Source organism: Pristis pectinata, chromosome 19 (genome assembly GCF_009764475.1).
Source record: "Pristis pectinata isolate sPriPec2 chromosome 19, sPriPec2.1.pri, whole genome shotgun sequence".
Lineage (NCBI taxonomy): Eukaryota > Metazoa > Chordata > Chondrichthyes > Rhinopristiformes > Pristidae > Pristis > Pristis pectinata.
Window position 1 is genome coordinate 38,161,293 of NC_067423.1, and position 20,016 is coordinate 38,181,308.

Consider the following 20,016-nt stretch of genomic DNA (forward strand, 5'->3'; position numbering starts at 1 on the left):
AGATTGGGGATTTGAGGGCTGTAGGGGACTGGCACACGAGAGGAGATAAGGCCGTGGCAAACCAACCATGATCATAATGAATAGCCTACTCCTGCACCTATTTTCTTGTGTTCTTGTATTGTTTCTCCCGCTGTTTGTAGAACTGAATTGTGCAATTCTGGTGCATGGGACAAAAATGCATAACAGATAATCGATAACATTGTTCCTTGTGTAACACCAGTTTGACACTTTCTCTACCAAAATGGGTCGTGTAAATGCACCAAACTCAATACGTGAATGTTGCACAAGGAACATGGCCTGGGAAACAATAATAACACTCTTCTTAAACCACATCCTGAGCTCCACTCATTAAATCGACCCACAAATACTTGCAGGTTTGCTGGAGAATGGAATGGAATTCAACTTGATTGAGTGAACAGTGCTGGAATGTTTCTCAACATAGTTGGGAAATTTGAGGTGAGTTGTGCACTGTAGGCCCCAAAATTGGAGCTGGCTGTTCAATGCAACAAATGTGAGAAGAAGACTTGAAGGCAAGGTCTCTTTGGCACCAGAATTGTGCAAAGGGCTCTCACCAGGAGGACCTATCCTGCAAGAGAGCAACCACCTTATAGAGCAGCAATGTATCGGTGGCTGAAATGCTCCAAGAAGGAAGTTACTGAGAAAGTGACGTCTTTTGCAGGCTGTGCTCAGCCCTGGGCTGTGACTGGATTGCACTGCTCTAGATCTACTGAGGTCAGCACAGTTAAGGGCAGCACAGTGGCACAGGGTTTCTCACCTCGTGTTCTCTCTGTGTGGAGTTGGCACTGTCTCCCTGTGACTGTGTGGGCTTCCTCCATGTGCTCCAGTTTCCTCTCACATCCTAAAGACATGCAGGTTGGTCAGTTAATTGGCCACTGTAAATTGCCCCCAGTATGTAAGTGGGTGGTATAATCTGGGGGGAGTTTTGAGAAAGCAGAAAATAAGTAGGATTAATGTAGTGCAAATTGGCTTCTTTATCTATTATCTTAAATCCGTGCTCATCTTCCTGTTAGTGGAAACACTTTTTCCTTGTTTATCTTTGCACAATAGAGGTAAGATACAATGACTGTTCACTATTATCAGGAGCTGTGCTAGTACTAAACCTGTGACCGAGAAGAAGTAATCCCTGTTCACATCGATTGATGTGTGCAATTGTTCAGTTATTTTAGTTACTTTGATTGATTTGGATTGGATTTTTTTTGCTACAAGGCTAAGATCAATTAAAAGCCTCCTAGATAATAAACAAAATGTTTGCCCATAACTGGTGGAGATACATTTGGCTAGCTTTCAAATTATTTGCATTTTGTAACAATGAGGAATATTTAATTCTGTTATCAATTCTTGACATACTTGACATACTTCCCTGGTTTGCACAATACCATACCGTAATAACAATTTTCTTGTCTTTAGGAACTATAGAGTCCTAGAGCAATACAGCATGGATACAGACCCTTTGGCCCAACCAGTCCATCCCAACCACAGTGCCCACCCAGCTAGTCCCAATTTCCTGAGTTCCACCCGTATTCCTCTAAGCCCTGCCCCTCCATGTACCTATCCAAAGTGCTTCTTAAATCATACTCTTGTACCTGCCTCAACCACCTCCTCTGGCAGCTCATTCCACATCCTCACCACCCCCTGCATGAAAAAGTTGCCCCTCAGGTCCCTTTTAAATCTTTCCCCTCTCACCCTAAACCTATACCCCCTAATTTTGGATGAGGATTACAAAAATTTTTTTTTTGCCACCTTCTCCAATGTACATTTTTTTCCTTTTTAATAATCACAACCTTTATTCTCACGTTGGCTTTGGTGGAATTTTATCTAAAGTGTCAGAAGTTGTATCTATGGTTTTAAATGATGTACGCAAGCATAACAGAAAGATATTGGTCCATCTCATTCAGCTTATACTGTTGAAATGTCAATGCTGTTTTCTCATACTTTGTTACTGAAAGATGTGCAAGATTTCACGTGAGCAGTCAAGGTCAGTAAGCATATATTCAAATGTAGACACAACAGACCGCAAATGTTGGAATCAAGCGAGAAAACAAACTGCTGGAAGAACTCATCCCTCACGTCACTTCAGTCCACTTATCACTTACCAGCCTCTGCCTCCCCCCCTGCCCCTCCCCAACTCCCCTTTATACTCACTAACTATCCTCCCTCTACACTTTCAGTCCTGAACCAAGGTCTTGACCCAGAACATCAATCATCCCTTTCCCTCCAGTAATTTCCCCGCCACTGATGTTAGGCTCACTGACCTGAAGTTCCCTGGTTCATTCCGGCAGCCCTTCTTAAATAAAAATACAACATTAGCCACCCTCCAGTCTTCCAGTACCTCAGCTGTGGCTAAAGATGATGCAAATATCTCTGCCAGGGGCCTTTCTCCCTTTACACATTCCACGCACACTGCCCCCTCCCAACTCAACCCATACTCCCCTCGAATTGCAAGTGTGATAAACATACCACCTTTCACTTTCCCCTTCACATTCCACTGCTTACCCTTACCTCTTTGCAATGTAAGGTATACAATGCAAATTGGCCAGGCATGGAGGAACAATAGGGAGTCAGTGATGATGAGGATCCGGTGTCACTCAATTTCACACAGGCACAAGCACAGATATGGCTCATTATTTAGGAGGTACCATTGAGGCATGATCCACGCCTGGTGAGACATTGAGAACAAGTAGCCTGAAGGCTACAAGGACAGCAAAGAGGGAAGCTCTCTTGAGGCCAAAGTTGCACATGAACTCAGGCACAGACTTTAGTCCGGCACACCATGCTGAAGGCATGGTGCATTTCACTGTCAAGGTGCAAGGAGGAGTCCGGCACCTTGCAGAGAACTCAGAGCCCATTCTTTCCAGCCTGGATGTGATGGTCTATGCCATTCGCACATCCATAGATCAAACCAGATGCTGCATCAATTGACTGACATCACATCCTTCATTGCAGTTCAAGCAACTGCCCTGTAACACCCAACCACAGCAGTAGAAGTTTAGGTTGGTCCTGGACTGTTAGCTGGTATCCAGACTCATGTCTTCAATCCTTTGATGTAGAAGTTAGTACTCCGAAGGGCTTGCAATGTCTCCCAGTAGGTCTGAGGAGTAGGAAGAAACCCTGCTGCTGTTCTTGTTAAGGGATCCTTAGCTTTCTGCAAAGTTGTTGGGAATCAACAGCGCGGAATTTTGGAGCAAAGAATGGGGAATTGGGAAACTGGTTTATTATTGTCACATGTACTGAAATACAGTGGAAAAACAGTTTTGAAAGCCATCCATACAGATCATTTCAAAATGTAAGTACATTGAGGTAGTACAAGGGAAAAGCAATAACAGAATGCAGAATATAGTATTACATTTACAGAGAAAGTGCAGTGCAGGTAGACAATAAGGTGCAAGGGCCACTATGAGGTAGATTGTGAAGTCAAGAGTACATCTTTAACGTACAAGAGATCTGTTCAAAAGTCTTACTACAGCAGGATAGAAGCTGTCCTTGGGCCTGGCGGTACGTGCCTTCAAGCTTTTGTACTTCTGCCCGATGGGAGAGGAAAGAAGAGAGAATGACCCGGGTGGAAGGGGTCTTTGATTATGCTGGCTGCTTTCCAGAGGCAGCGAGAAGTATAGACGGAGTCCATTGAGGGGAGGCTGGTTTTTATGATGGACTGAGCTGTGTCCACAACTCTCGCCAATTTCTTGTGGTCTTGGGTGGAGCAGTTGCCATACCATACCGAGATGCATCTGGATAGGATGCTTTCTATGGTGCATGGATAAAAATTGGTGAGGGTCATTGGGGACATGCTGAATTTCTTTGGCCTCCTGAGGAAGTAGAGATGCTGGTGTGCTTTCTTGGACTTGGCGTCTACATGGTAGGACCAGGACGGGCTATTGGTGATGTTTCCATGGAGGAGCTTGAAGCTCTCCACCATCTCCACCTCAGCACCATTGATACAAACAGGGGCGTGTACTCTGCCCCACTTCCTAAAGTCAATGACCAGCTCTCTTGTTTTACTGACATTGAAGGAAAGATTGTTGTCATGACACCATGTCACTAGGCTCTCTAGCTTCTTCTGTACTCTGTCTCATCATTATTTGAGATCCAGTCCATTATGCTGGTGCCTTTTGTGACCTTGTAGGTAGAGTTAGAGCAGAATCTGGCCACGCAGTCATGAGTGTATAGGAGTGAAGTAGGAGGCTGAGGACGCAGCCTTGTGGGGCACTAGTGTTGAGGATAATCCTGGTGGAGGTGTTGCTGTCTAACCTTACTGATTGCGGTCTGTTGGTCAGGAAATCAAGGATCCTGTTGCAAAAGGAGATGCTGAGTCCCAGGTCTAGGAGTTTGGAGATGAGTCTGTTTGGAATTGTGGTATTGAAGGCAGAGCTGTAGTCTATCAATGAAATGAAGGCTGTTGTATTTATGTGTCAAGAGATGTGCTTTAGCAGGGATCCTGATGGGTTTCCAGAAAGAGCAAGACCTGATGCCATGGGTAATGGACTGAGGCTGGAAGATATGATACCGTGAGTCTATATCTAGCCATTCACTGACTTGTATGTGGGACAGTCCTTATTTAATCCCAGTCCCCAGATGTTTGCAAGGTTGGCTGGGCTGGGAATGACTTTGCCGTGTCCAGATTCTGCTCCTAGGAGCAGCCTCAGGATCTGCAGTCAAGGCCACCTGTTTGCTAGTCCAATCAAGTAACAACTGCAGAATTGTTGAAAAAGCATTGAAAGAAACTTCTGATGATAACAGCTTTAAATGTAAAAGGCTAATTTAGAGCATTTTTGTGAGCATTTTCACAGTTCAGTTTGAGCACAATTCTTATCTGCAGTGTAAGGTGAGGTTCATGTTACCCACCATGTATCCTGTTTCTCCACCTGTTCAGGATACGAGTTAAGTTGCTCTTGTTTATTTGCCTAAATGATCAGGTCAAAGGTTCGGGATAGACACCTATGTGAAATGGCAGTACAGGCAGGGAGTGGAGGCACTGTTTGATCTCTCCAAGAGCACTGAACCCAGAAGGTATGAGCCATCTCTGGTAGTAGATCCTCTACCACTCCTTTCTCAATATGAAAAGAGGATAATTCCAGTCTGTCCAGAGTCCCATGTTAAAAGCAACAGCTCTTGAGAGAGTTCTACTTCTTAAGTCTTTAGTACCAGGAATTTGTTGCTTTTGTTTTCTATTTTGGAAATGAAGTACACTGTTTGATCAGGCATGACAAATCCGGCTCCTTAACAACAAGGAATGTTTATGCATGATGTGGGTCATGATTCTCATCCAGAATAAATAAAAGCTACAGGGCCATGAGGAGTGTTAGAGAACACACCTCTAGCATGTGCAAGCACTGCCATCTGAGCGTGACCATCCTGATGGGGGCCTTGGGAGTGGTTAGAAGTCAAACTACACCCACTTAGCCTGAACAACAACATGCCAGTTTGTCTGGTTGACAGGCCATGGTCGGACCTTACCTTCCCTCTATTTCCTCTTTGAAGTAGCTGTTGAATGAGTTGCACTCTCAGGCCTTTCCCTCATCCTTGTAAAGTTTCCCTTTTCAAATCAATTTACTAATGAAAATTATTATTAAACCCATTTCCACCCCTCTCCAAGGAACAGCATTCCAGAGTCCGATACCTTGCTACAGTACAATCAATTCTCCTCCCCTTCTTGCTTTTTTGCCACTAATACTAAAATGCAATCTCTCTGGTTACAGATCCTCCAGCCAGTGGAAACAGTTTAATTTTATTAACAACATCAAGCTCTTTTTATCCTGGACATCAATGCTCAGGAATGGAAATTGCCCCTGGTCCTTCAGAACCAATTGTGCACTTGTCCAATAGTTTTAATGAAAATATAGGTAACCTTGTGTTTCTGACACATTGTAAAGAATTTGCTGAAAAATTATCTCTCAAAATCTTCCATGAGATTTTGTCTGACAGCTGAAATAGTTGTGACCTTGCACCTTATTGCACTGCCCTTTCCCTGTAGCTGTGACACTTTACTCTGTACTGTTATTGTTTTTACCTGTACTACATCAATGCACTCTGTACTAACTCAATGTATCTGCACTGTGTAATGAATTGATCTGTACGATCAGTACGCAAGACAAGTTTTTCACCGTACCTCGGTGCAGGTGACAATAATAAACCAATACCAATACCAATGAGTCAGTTGAATCCCAGACTGCTCATTATATCAACATACAGCTGCAATATTCAGAGTCCTCTGCGAAATTGCATGGAAAAACAATGGATATATTTACAGCATGCAAAGTTATTTGTGTAATTATTCATTCCAGCTTCTGCCTCCTATAGTCTCCTCACCCTCCATCCATGTAAATGCCAATTTATATCAGTTCCTTATCCACTGTATATGCATTGCAGTGGAGGTCAACATTACAGTCACACAGTGTCAGTTTGTTGGCAATGGAAATTCCAGCTAATGCCATTTAAGCTCTGGATGCTAATGTGTAGGGCTCTAGCAATCATTTTTCCAACATGTCATTCCCTGAAGAGAACTGAGAGCCCCTGTATTTCCCCATCTCTACCACTCTCTTTTCTTGGAATGACTTGTTGTATCTACGCCATCTCTGCTCATGCTTGCTGCTGTCCTCAAGGGGAGTGCCTGCTAGTGGAATTTGATCTGGACACATCTTTAGTCCAACTAGAAATGAGTTCAGAATGTACCAGACCAACCCTTGTGGATTATTGGCTCTTATGCCAAATGCAGAGAATCCCAAAAACTCTGAGCTGTCATAATAAGTAAAAGGAACTAAACCAGTAATTAATGCTTGCTATTCCTTTCAAATGGCACTGGTGATAGGAATTTTTCAGGCTATTAAAAATCTTCAGCTGAGTGGACATTAAGAAAGGGCATTAGTTAGAATATTGCTTCAAAACAGCGGCACTGCTCTTAAATCAGCAAATAATCAGATTAAGAACCTGTTATTTTTTAAATTTTAAATTTTATTTACAGCGTGGTAACAGGCCCTTCCGGCCCAACAAGTCCACAGCGCCCATTTTTAAACCCAAATTAACCTACCCATACGTCTTTGTAATGTGGGAGGAAACCGGAGCACCCGGAGGAAACCCACGCAGACACGGGAGAATGTACAAACTCCTTACAGACAGTGACGGGAATTGAACCACGATTGCTGGTGCTGTAATAGCGTTGTGCTAACCGCTACGCTACCGTGCACAGTTTGTGTGCTGCTGATGATGTTAAGGTAGATCCTTAAGCACTCAAAGTTCGAGCAGGCCTAATTTTGCCTCAACTCATTATCACAGTTGCTGGGACTTTACGATGCAGGGGATCCATGATGGCTTTGTGGTTTGGATTCAGAATTGGTTTGCCCATAGAAGACAGAGGGTAGTGGTGGAAGGGTGTTATTCTAGTCAGGAATCCATGACTAGTGATCAATGCTGGGGCCTCTGTTTTTTGTGATATATATAATTGACTTGGATGAAAATGTCCCGAGGTACAGTGAAAAACTTTGTTTTGCGTGCCGTCCATACAGATAATTTCATCACATCAGTACATCGAGATAGTACAAGGGAAAAGCAAAACAGAATGCAGAATAAGGTGTTACAGTTACAGAGAAAGATGCAGTGCAGGCAGACAGACAATAAGGTGCAAGGCCATGACGTGGTAGATTGTGAAGTCGAGAGTCCATCTTATTGTACAAGAGTCTTATAACAGTGGGATAGAAGCTGTCCTTGAGCCTGCCCGTGAGTAATGCTTATGTCTTTATGTCTTGCACTGTACTGCTGCCGCAAAACAATAAATTTCACGACCTACGTCAGTGATAATAAACCTGATTCTGATTCTGGTGGTACATGCTTTCAGGCTTTTGTAATTTCTGCCCAATGGGAGGGCGAGAAGAGAGAATGTCCAGGGTCGGAGTGGTCTTTGATTACGTTGACTGCTTTGCTGAGACAGCAAGAAGTGTAGAAAGAGTCCATAGAGGGGAGGATGGTTTTCATGATGTGCTGAGTTGTGTCCACAACTCTCTGCAGTTTCTTGCAGTCTCGGCCAGAGCAGTTGCTGTACCAAGCTGTGATGGCTTGAATACTTTACCTGGTAATCTCTTCCCACAGCAGAGCTGGGAAAAAGAGTGTCTGTTTCAGGGTCTCCTGATGACCCTTCTAATGATGGGACTTAGATCCAAATGGTTAACTCTTTCTCTTTCCACAGAAGTTGCCTGACCTGCAGACAATTTTTTGGCATTATCTGTCTTTACCTCTGTTTCAGGAGTTTGGTGTTAAACATGCAACTCATGGGGCCTGCCCAATGTAGGCAATCAAGTGTAATTGGGCCTCAATGCTGTGGATTTTGGCCTGGGAGAAGACATTGATGCTGGGCCGCTTATCCATTGAATGGAATTGGAGGATTTTGCAGAGCCAGCATTAGTGGTATTTTTCCAAAGCCTTGCAAAGCCTGCTCAGAAGCACCATGAGTTTTATGCCAGGTCTGCGGTCTTGATTTGCAAATGTCCTTTTCTTCAATTCCTCAAAAGGACAGTAGCAGGACTAAACTGATATGATTTTCATCATCAATATCTGACTTCACTGAGGATCCTGGTGATGACTTTCCCTGTCAGACCCCTATGTAGTTACCACAGTTGGACTTGGTTCCGTTCTTGAAATTGCTCAAAACCACAACATCTCTTGAGGTCCCCACGTGTGTCCTCCTCTACCTACATGGGGGCAGTGAGGTTCTGAGTTTGTGACTGAAGGTTTTTGTGTCAGAGTTTTCAGTTTTTACCAGGGAGACTATATGGTCCTGAACCTTTTTGTTTAGTTGGGATGTGGCCAACTTCTTGTCGTTCAGACAGACTGATCCTCCTGGGAACCTTCAATGCCAGGATAAGAAGGGATGCAATCCTCTGGCAAAATAAGATTGGTAAGGAAGGAGTAGGAAAAACAGATTCCCTCTTTTGACAGAATGCTTGGAGCATGGCCTCATGGTAATGAAGATGTCATAGCAACTTCCCTGGCCTAAGATCTATATCATCTTTTGAGCAACGGACCGCAAAGATGTCCACGTCACTCATGCCATGATATGCACCAATGACTGCTGGGCAAGGCACCTCCTACTTCACACCCTCAACTCCATTGATCTGACCCCAAAGAATCAGTGTCAACAGAAATAATTCTCCAAGGTTAATGCTGAAATTCTCAAGGGCCCCTCAGAGGTAGCTCTTCTTGGATATTGCCCTACATGCAACCTTTCATCTCCTAGCCCAGAGGATGGGCAGCCCATAGGATGTGCAAAGTGCCCACATCCTATGGGCTGCCCTGAAATCCATTATAATTAGCACCAGTGAAGTGGCCATCGTTGCAAAGCTGCCATAAACAGTTTTTCATTACTGAACCAAAAAAGATAATATTCAGCTTATTCCAATATAATTGTTTCTTTCATTCACATTACATTTTTAGACAGCAAAGAGATTGCTGTAGTCATGTGGCTGATTACATGCATCAACAACTTGCTTGGATCTGCAGATTCCGACAGCTCCATGACATTTTTTTAGCCTTCACCAAGGACCACACCTATAAGGTGGTGGCAAAGAGAAGTTGTAGGGTTAGAGAGAGATATCATGCAAGGAGAGGGTGGTCTGAGATAAAAGTCATAAGACCATTTGTCAAATCATGAAACACTCAGGCAGAGTAAACACTTCTAGGAAGGGTAAATTATGTTTCACAAATGTGGTAGAGTTTTTTGAAGATGTAGAAAACAGGGCGGATGAAGGGATGTATCATGTATTTGGAAATCCAGAGGCATTGAATAAGATGCATTATAAAAGGTAAGAGGATTTGGGGGTAATGTATTGGGATAGAGAGGGAAGTGGCTGATTAACAACAGAATCAGGATAAATAGGTAATTTTCCTTCTGGCAATCAATAACTAGTGGGGTGCCACAGGAATTTGTGCCACAGCCTCAAGTGCTTATAATCTACATTAATGATTTGGATAAAAGGACGGAGTGTACAGTGGCCAAATTAAATGATGATATGAAAATAGGTGGGTGAGCAAATTGTGAGGAGGACACAAAGAGCCTGCAAGGGGAAGTAGATAAGTGAAGTGAGTTGCCAAGAAGTTGACAGGTGTAGTATTAATGTGAAGAAATGTAAGGTTATTCATTATAGAAGAAAGAATGAAACAGCAAATTATTATTTAAACTGAATGAGACCACAAAAAGTTGTGATACAAGCTAAGTGTCATGGTTCCAAGTACTGGCCTCAATTCGGTTCCATTGATGATGCCTTGTTGGGCAGCACATGGATTCCCTGCACGACTAATTGCATAATGACACACACCTGAGCCCCATCAGGGACCTAGCATAAGTACCCGGGTTTCTCTAGAACCAGTTGCCAGAGTATTGGTCAATCTTTGGGTACATTTTGTCTCCTGGCTGCTTAGAGTTGTCCTGGTTTCACTGTTCCTCTTAGGATATCCAGTTTTCATGTTGGGACTCCACCTCAGATCCCTGAGGCAAGATTCCTTCCGGTTGCTGCCTGTGGTTTGTTCTGAGAAAGCATCCTGACTCCAGTCTTGTACCAGTATGCTGCATGTGGGTTCTCTGTGAGCTTGCTCTTTGCTCAACATTGTGACACTAAGTTATTGTATTGTATACAATGCAGTATCTTAGCTTTGTACATACAGCATGTAATTAGGAAGTCTAATGGAAAATTGGCCTTTGTTATGAGGAAAATTTTATTGCAGCTTTACAGGGTGCTGGTGAGACCACACCTGGAGTACTGTGTACAATTTTGTTCTGTGTTTAAGAAAGGGTGTAGATGTATTGGAGGCTGTTGGGAGGAGGTTCACAGGGTTAATTCCAGGGATGAATGGGCCTTTACTCATTGGAGTTTCAGATAATGAGAGGTTGTCTTAATGAAATAAGATTCTGATGTGGATTGACAGGGTGGATGCTGAGAGGTGGTTTCCCTCAGATGGGTATCTAGAATGAGAGGGCATAGTTTCAGCATAAGGAGTCACCCATTTCAGACATGAGGAAAATTTTCTTTGAGGGTGGTGAATCTCTGGGAGAGCTGTGAAGGTTGAGTCATTGAATAAAGGTGGTGACTGACAGACCAACTCTCCCATTACTAATCTTGACTAACTTTTCCTCTCACTTTGCCAACTGTAAGGACTTCATTCCATTCTCCCAGTTCCTCTGTTTCTGTTGCATTTGCTCAGATGAGATTTTCTGCACAGGTACCTCTGAAATGTCTTCCTTCTTCCTGAATTGTGGTTTTCCCCTTCCATCATCATGGATAGAATTAGTGGGCACATCTTCTCTATTTCTAACACCTCTGCTATCCCCCCTTCTAGACAGCAGTAACAGAATTCCCCTGGCCTTTGCCCTTCTACCTCATCTGCCCCTGCATTCAAAGGAGCATGATTTCTGCTGGTTCCAACAAGGGGGCACAGTGGCACTGCTAGTAGAGCTGCTGCCTCGTGGCACCAGGGATCCAAGTTCAATCCTCCCTCAGGAGTTTGTGGCGATTGCTTGTTCTCCCTTCTGACCACATAGGGCTCCGGTTTCCTCCCACATCCAGAGGGTGTACTAGCCACTGTAAATTTTGCCTCTAGCGTGTAGGTGAGTAGTACAATCTGGGAGGAGTTGAGGGAGTGTTACAACCTCAGAAGTTGAGGGAGCTTGTGTGGAGAATAAGAAACAATGGGATTAATATCGATGGATTCCATCACCAGACACAAATACATGTTTAAAAAAAAACAAATTGCTGGAGAAACTCAGTGGGTTGAGCAGCCATCTTTTGAGGGAAAGGAATTGTCAATGTTTTGGGTCAAGATCTTGCATCAGGATTGAGAGGGAAGGCAGCCAGTATGAAGAGGAGAAAGGGAAGGGTGAGATAGAGGCTGGTGGGTGAAAGGTGGACTGAGGAAGGGTGAGGGATGATGGGCAGAAGGGGACAGGGAGGGCTGGAGTTGGGAGACAAGGGCAAGTGGCTGATAGGTGGAAGCAGACAAGGGGGACAAAAAGGCAGATGGAGCCAGGTTGGGGGAGGGGAGGGAGAAGGTGGAGACAGGCTGGACGGTGATGTGGGGACAAAATGGCCATAAGTGCTGATAAGTAAGGAAGGTGATAATGGAAATCTTTCGGGGAGAGATGAAGGGCAGATTGAACCCAATTGGGGAGGGGATGAGGGGATTCAGTGGGTGAAATGTCTGGGTGGTAGGTAGAGGGAACTGGGAGGGAAAGAGGAATGAAAGTAGGTGATGGGGGACTGAGGGTAGGGGGTGCTCCGAGAAGGGGAACAAAAAAGGGAGCACTGGAGGTGGATCTGAGAGAGAGGGGAGGACAGGGTCAACTGAAAGTGGGGAAAACTCAATCAGAATTAATGTTACTGATGTGGAACTGAAATTTGTTGTTTTGCAGCAGCAGTACAATGCAAAGTCATAAATATCTATAAACTACAAAAAATAATGAATAGTGCAAAAAGAAAGGAGTAATGAGGTGGTGTTCATGGACCGTTCAGAAATCTGATGGCAGATAGGAAGAAGTGGTTTCTGAATCGTTGACTTTGGGTCTTCAAACTCCTGTACCTCCTCCCCAGTGGTAGTAACAAGAAGAGGGCATGCCCTAGATGGTGAGGGTCTTTAGTGATGGATACACGAGAGACTGCAGATGCTGGAAATCTGGAGCAACACACAGAATGCTGAGGGGACTCAGCAGGTCAGGCAGAATCTATAGAGGGAAATGAACAGTTGACATTTCAGCCTGAGCCAGTCCTGATGAAGGGTCTTGGCCTGAAATGCTGACTGTTCATTTCCATCCATAGATTTTGCCTGACCGGCTGAGTTCCTCTGGCGTTTTGTGTGTTACATTAAAGATGGATGCCACCTTCTTGCAGTACCTCCTCTTAAAGATGTCCTGGATGGTGGGGAGGATTGTGGCAATGATGAAGCTGGCTGAGTCTACAATCACCGGGTTGTCGAGTACCCAGACAATGTGAGGTGCTACACCCACCAAGTGCTGGAGGGACCTGCAGATGCTGGAATCTGGGGCAACACCCACAAAGTGCTGGAGGGACCTGCAGCTTCCAGCATCTGCAGAATCTCGTGTCTCAGAATGAGTTGCAGTCCTTCTAGTTTGTGTTCGGCCTGGCCCCGGCAATGCACAGGGGTGAAGACGGACGGGAAGGGGAGTTGGAGAGACTTGCAGCTGGGAGCTCGGGGAGGCGGCGGCGGCGGTGGTGGTGGGCGGTGGGGTGTAGATGTAGCAGACGCAGCCTACTGGCTCGACGCCAGGGATGGGTGGCCAATAGCGGAGTGTCTGTACCACGTGTCGACGCCAGGACAACGCGCTTATTGGCTCGGCGCCAGGGATGGGTGGCCAATCGCGGAGTGTCTGTACCACGTGTCGGTGCCAGGACAACGCGCTTATTGGCTCGGCGACAGGGATGGGTGGCCAATAGCGGAGTGTCTGTACCACGTGTCGGTGCCAGGACAACGCGCTTATTGGCTCGGCGACAGGGATGGGTGGCCAATAGCGGAGTGTCTGTACCACGTGTCGGCGCCAGGACAACGCGCCTATTGGCTCGGCGCCAGGGATGGGTGACAAATAGCAGGGTGCGAGTATAACGTGTGGGCGCCAAGGCCACAGGCTTGAGGGGAGCGGACGGTGTCTCCCTCCTTCTGCGGACTGGGCCCCGGCCGAGGGGAGGCAGGGACGTTGCTGACCCGCGGAGCACCGGTTTCTCCCGGCTCACATCTGCGGCCTGTAAAGATGAGCTCGGCGTCGGCGAAGCGACGGAGGGCGGACTCGCAGCTCCGGCAACCCAGCCAGTCGCCGCCCCGCAAGAAGCTGCTGGACAAGCCGGCGGCGGCCTCGGCCTCGCCGGGTAGCAGGCGGCACTTCGCCGCCCTGGTGCTGGCCCGGGGAGGCAGCAAAGGGATCTGGCTGAAGAACATCAGGCTGCTGGCCGGCCGGCCGCTCCTGGCCTGGGTGCTGCTGGCGGCCATCGACTGCGGGCAGTTCGACAGGTGAGCGAAGGCTGGGAGAGGAGTTCGGGGGGAGGATGCTGTTGTTGGGGGGTGGGGAGGGTAGGGTTGGGGGTGGGGAGGGTAGGGGTGGGGAGGGTAGGGTTGGGGGTGGGGAGGGTAGGGTTGGGGGTGGGGAGGGTGGGGGTGGGGAGGGGGTATGGGGGTGGGTAGAGGTGAGGGGGTGGGGAGGGTGGTGAGATGGGGTTTGGGGTGGGCGGGTTAGCGGTGAGGTTGGTGGGTGGGGAGGGTAGGGGGTGTGGGGGTAATGGGGGTGGGTGGGGGTGGGGAGGGTGGTGAGATGGGGTTTGGGGTGGGGGGGTTAGCGGTGAGGTTGGTGGGTGGGGAGGGTAGGGGGTGTGGTGGGGGTTGGTGGGTAGGCTCATGTTGTTACATCCAGAGATGTATTGACCTTTTACTCATTTTCGTTCAGGAGAATGAGAGCAATACATAGTGCTGGAGGAACTCAGTGGATCAGGGAGCATCTACTGGAGGGAAATAAACAGTTGACCCGAGACGCTGCCTGACCTGAGTTTCTCCAGCGCTTTCTGTGTGTTGCTCCAGATTCCAGTGTCTGCAGAATTTTCTTGTTGCAGGAGAATGAGAGCTAGTCTTAATGAAATTGTTTTAAAGAGACGGTCTTAACGAAACACGTGGATTGACAGGGTGGATGTTGAGAGATGATTTTCCTTAGTTGGGGTATCTAGAAATTGGGTGGATGAGGTGGCTGCTGAGTTTCAACATAAGGAGTTGCCCATTTCAGACATGAAGAAACATTTATTTGAGGGTGGTGAATCTTTGGGAGAGCTCCACAACATTTGATTTCTCCAGTTTTAAGAAACCCCCCCAATTCCCCTGTTACTTTCCCACTCCCACCAGTCCCTTTTCCACCTATCACCTGCAAGTCGGTCTCTCCCTCTCTCCCTTCACCCCCACCCCGCCACCAAACTGGTTCAATGTGCTCTTCATATCCCTGCTCATCTGGTTCCAGCTATTATCTAATGGTCTCTCTCAGCCCTTCATCTCACTTCTATATACTAGTTATCTTGCCCCTAAGCTCAGTCCTGATGCAGGGTCACAACCCAAAACCTTGATCACTCCTTTGCCTCCACAGATGCTGCTGGACCTGAGTTTTTCCAATGGATTTTTTTTTTGTTTCGGGCAATTGTATTCTGCTAGGATTAGACCTCACTTGGGTATTCTTCACTGTTTGGCAATCTCTACTGCATGATAGATGTATTTATATGTCAAAAAAAATCAGGCATGATTTCATTGCACCAGTCAGTGCTGAGTTTTTCGGCTAAGGTCCATTTTCCTGCACCATCCCATATTCCTGATTTCTTAAAGTCTAGATTTCTGTTTTGAATGAACACCAGGACTGAGTTGGAGCAGGGAATTCCAAAGTTATACCATACTATATCCAAAGAAATTCTTCATGATCTTACTTTTAAATGGCCAACTCTGATCTGACACTTGGTTGTACATTCCTCAGCCAGAGATTTCATCTTTCCTCCATCCAGCCTGTTAAGTTCTGTAAGAATTTTATAGGTTTCAGTGAGAACTCAGTCTTCTAAGTTCCAGAGAATATAGGTTTGAGCTGCTTCATCTAAATAATAGCAAACTTGGATGCAATTTGAATTTAGGCTGCGCTTCCCTTGTGGCAGGTGTATCCTGTTTAGAACACTGTGCCTCTTTGGTCTCCCTACCTAACTGCAGTTTTGCAAGGGAGCTATCTAACTTCAGCAAAATATTTTTTTTTGCAGTACTCAAATTCTCAGTCAAGACCAGTGTATAACTTGGTGTACCTGCATGTTGACTTTCAGTGATTTATATACAAGTTCATATTGGTCCCTCTGGGCATTAACAGTACAGTCTCTCACAGTAGTGATGATGTGTCATTTGAGTAGTTTTTTAAATTTAATTTTTTGCCAACAAAAATCAGTTAAGGTAAAAGGGTTACTATTCTTATCAGAGTAGTACTTGGGAAGGTGTGTCCAGGTTTCACTTTAAAAAAAAAGTCATTCACAAACAACACCCAATGGTGGTTGGAAGCTGTGTCCTGGTTCTAGATAGTGAAGGGATTCACTTAGAGAAAAGTTCAACTGCTGTTGTGTTTTCATTTGTGTGGTTGTAACAAACATTTGAAAATGTGCACATGCATGAAAATGGGTATGTTGCTTGGGAGTGAAGCTTGTGATTGGGTTTCCCTACCCAGAACCCTGAATATATGAAATAATTGTATATACAATCAACTTTCCAATATGGAGTAGCTGAATTCTACACAGGCAAAATTCCAACATTTAAAATGGATCTCTTTGCATCTTTAAAATTAGTTCTGAATTTGCTGCTCTAATCTTGCCTTATTGCCTTGGAAATAAGGGGAGAGAAGCAGTAACAAATTATGGCTTCTCATGACTTTGGTACACTTCATCAGTGAGACTGAAGCTTGCCTGCAAGTGACCGTCCTCTACTCCTGCAAATTTTAACCTGTTGCCTCGCCCCAGATCTCTTTTTTGACAATATCCTTTGGTAGCTTTGCCTAGAACTACCTAGACTCAAGCATCTGGAAATCTTTCCTTGCCACTATTAATGAATGATTCGTGTACAGTATCTATAGTACTGAAGGCATCATTTGAAAATTTGGGAGTGAAGCCAGTGACTTAGTTTCCTTACTCAAACCTGAACGTAATTTTAATTAGTTTGGCATAACATCGTGGGCTGAAGGGCCTGTTCCCGTACTGTACTGTTCTATGTATGAAATAATTGTGTACGTTTAGCTGTTTACTATTCCCACAGATAGTCACTGTTTTGGGCACGGATGGGGATTAACCTTGGATGTGGTAATAGAAGACCATAAGCACCAGTTGAGAGCAGAGAATTTTTTTGAAAAAAAGATGAACATGCAAAAAGTCAACATTATGGAGTGATTTGTTAAATTGGTATTTTTGAATTAGAATCGTAGAAACCCAGGCACATCAAGTTTGTCAGAAATATTAACAAAAGCATTGCCACATCGCTTTCTAAGGCACTTTAATATCAGCAATAGATTGCAGAATTAAATTTGGTTGAAAATGTGGAACTTTCAGTTAAGCAAGTCTTGGTGCATTTCTGTCTTGGGCTTCCATTTTCTTGGGTTACTAAATCAGTTTCATTATACCTCTATAGTTAAAGGGGGTATAAGGAAACTGGTTAGTTTATTAATTCACTGTTTTTAAAAAAAAAATTAGTGTGGAATGTATATTTCAAGAAGTTGTACAGGTTTCAGAATTATACAGTTTAAATATCTATGAAACCATAGCAGCATCTTGGTTGATAATGAAGCATGCTGAAAGAACTCTCGTTTGTTTATGTCAAATAGCATATGGGTTTCAACTGACCATGATGAGATTGAAAAAGTAGCAAGAAAATATGGAGCTCGAGTACACCGTAGAAGTGCAGAAGTATCAACTGATACAGCAAGTTCTTTAGACACTATTTGTGAATTCCTTAAAAACCACAAAGGTACAGTAATTATCATTAACACCTAACAGCTATGGAAATAACAGGGATGGCTCTGCAAGTACGATCAGTTACATAAAATGTAACTTCAAGGCAGGCTGAGGTGTCTGTCCTTTGCAGAGCTGAAACCAGAGGGATGAGTGACGAGGAATGAACAGCACACAAGTGGCCTGTTTGCTCAAGCAGATTCATCCCATTCTTTTCACTGCATGTTGCAGCTTACCTCTTAACTCCTCTCAGCTGAACCTTGCAGTATAACAATCTATTTGTTTGTCACAGATTTACCTTCCTCCTCTTTTTAAAAACTGCTATACTATTTCTTTGCAACACATGTAGTGCTGGAGGAGCTCAGGGGTCAGGCAGCATCTATAGAGGGAAATGTACAATCCGCGTTTTGGGTCGAGACCCTTCATCTGGACACTTTGTTCTGCTCGGGAGTTCCACATTCTACTCCCTTGCGTTGCGTAGGTGCTTTTACTGAAATTCCTGCTGTATGGCCCTAGATTTGATTTGTCCACAGATAGAAATCTCTTTAGGCTTACCTCTTTGTATACTTGGTGGGGGGTGGGAGAAGAATAAGGTCCAGGGGATGCATTAACTGACCTGCAAATAGCTTAATAGAAAATGAGCACGCTAATTATTAATTTACTCTCAATTTAAACAGTTTGCTGGTTACTTAATGCATGAGTTGCTTCAGTGTGATTGATATATATTGGTGGTCTTCACTTTGTCCCCTTTTTCTTGCATCATTAAACTCCCTATTTATCTGGTGTCATTGCTGATGAAGGCTACCAGTCTGACATGTATTGTTTACGTACTGTAAAGATCATGAAATAAAGATCGAAGGTCTCTTGAAAGTAATGTTTTCGCTTTGACCAAAGTATTCTGGCATACACTGTAGCAAACATGTCAGTAAATATTAGATAACAAAAGAAGCAGAAGGCCCTTTTACCTTGTTTCTTTCCCCCTCAGTGATAAAATGAGGATACAATTTATGTATCTTTCTTGGACTTTGTATACCAATGTATACCCACATTATTTTCATTGTGTTTAGTTGAAATATTTCCTTAATATGATGCATGTGCAATTATTGGCCAGAGGATAACTTTGAAAAGACAGGTACTGCTTCTAACTTTAACCTCATTCTGAGTCGATGCCCATTAGTTAATTATGGTCTTCACTTATCCAAGTTAGAGCTGTTATTCTTACCCTAACACTGTTCACCCAAATGACTATCAAATTGCACATGACTGAATGAATGACTGTTTGCAATCTCCATTCCTCCTTGCATTTTATAAATAATCATTCTTGTATTAGATCCGGAGATACACATTGACGTGGTTGGTAATATACAGTGCACTTCTCCCTGTCTCCACCCTCATCATTTGACCGAGGTGGTAAAGATGATGAAGGAAAAGGAATACGATTCGGTATTTTCTGTTGTAAGACGTCATCAATTTCGGTGGCTGGAGGTACAAGCAGGTAGACCACATGCAGTTTATTATTAACTTTAAAATAAATTCTTGGCCTTGTAATTTTGTGTGTTCCTGTTTTAATTGATTACTGTTTTTAAATTCTTAAAATAAATGGGGTTAAAATAAAGTAAGCTTGTTAGTTAAAACTGCAGATGAGTTTCTTGATCATGTATTGTCTGAAGTTTACTTCTAAGATTCTGAGTTTTTGTCAATGTTTTATGAAACCTCTGTTTTGACCACGCATCCCTCCCACCCACTTGCCATTACCAGTGACATCAGTTCTCCACCTCCAGCCCCCACTCTATAAATGCCTTTGCCATTCCCAGCGCTAGCCCACATTCTGTTCCGATTTCCCAGTAGCTTTTGCGTATTCCCTTTGTGGCCCAGGGTCGAGGAGGAAGCTTTCACCAATTCATTTTCTTCCTCAATGCTGCTCTGCCTCAAGCATCCTCTCCAAGTCCTGCCGGAGCCTTGCTTTCTGCATTATTTTTAAAACTTTTGTTCTGAATGCTTTCCCTATCACTTGCCTCTATGTCCAACTCGCCTTCGAGTTTCTAGACCTTGGCACCATCTTCCCAATGTTACCAGGTATTTTCTTCACAATGGCATCATGTATTCTGTTTCAGGAAGTTGTAATGGGAGGCTCAGTAGCACAGCTAGTAGAACTGCTGTTTTACAGTGACAGCAACCTGGGTTTGATCTTTGGCCTAGAATATTGTCTTATGTGGTGTTTGCAACTTCTCCTTGTGACCCCATGGGTTTCCCACAGGCGCTCTCATGTGCTCATTGATAGGTTAGTGTATAGGTGAGTGGTAGAATCTTGTTTGTGGGGAAGAGGAGAAAGTTATTGAGGATGTGGGGAGAATAGCTTAAAGGGAAAACGAGTGGGAGAATGGGAATCTTTTGCGAGCTGGTGAGACTTGATGGGCCTAATGGCCTGTGTCGTAAAGAAATTTGGAAAATGTATTATGAGATGCACTTTTTAGACAATGTAATTTTTATAATGAATTAGTTTCTCTGGCAAAATGCATGT

The 20,016-nt window shown here is 44.4% G+C and overlaps 1 protein-coding gene across 1 annotated transcript in view; it reads left to right on the forward strand.

The window, feature by feature from the left end:
- The first annotated feature begins 13,582 nt into the window (after window positions 1-13,582).
- LOC127580584 (N-acylneuraminate cytidylyltransferase-like) overlaps window positions 13,583-20,016 on the forward strand; it is a 36,546-nt gene continuing 30,112 nt past the window's right edge. Inside the window, exons 1-3 of the mRNA XM_052034171.1 lie at window positions 13,583-14,013; window positions 17,369-17,511; window positions 18,826-18,990. Of these exons, the coding sequence (XP_051890131.1) occupies window positions 13,757-14,013; window positions 17,369-17,511; window positions 18,826-18,990 (565 nt within the window). The 5' untranslated portion in view covers window positions 13,583-13,756. The remainder of the gene's footprint in view (window positions 14,014-17,368; window positions 17,512-18,825; window positions 18,991-20,016) is intronic.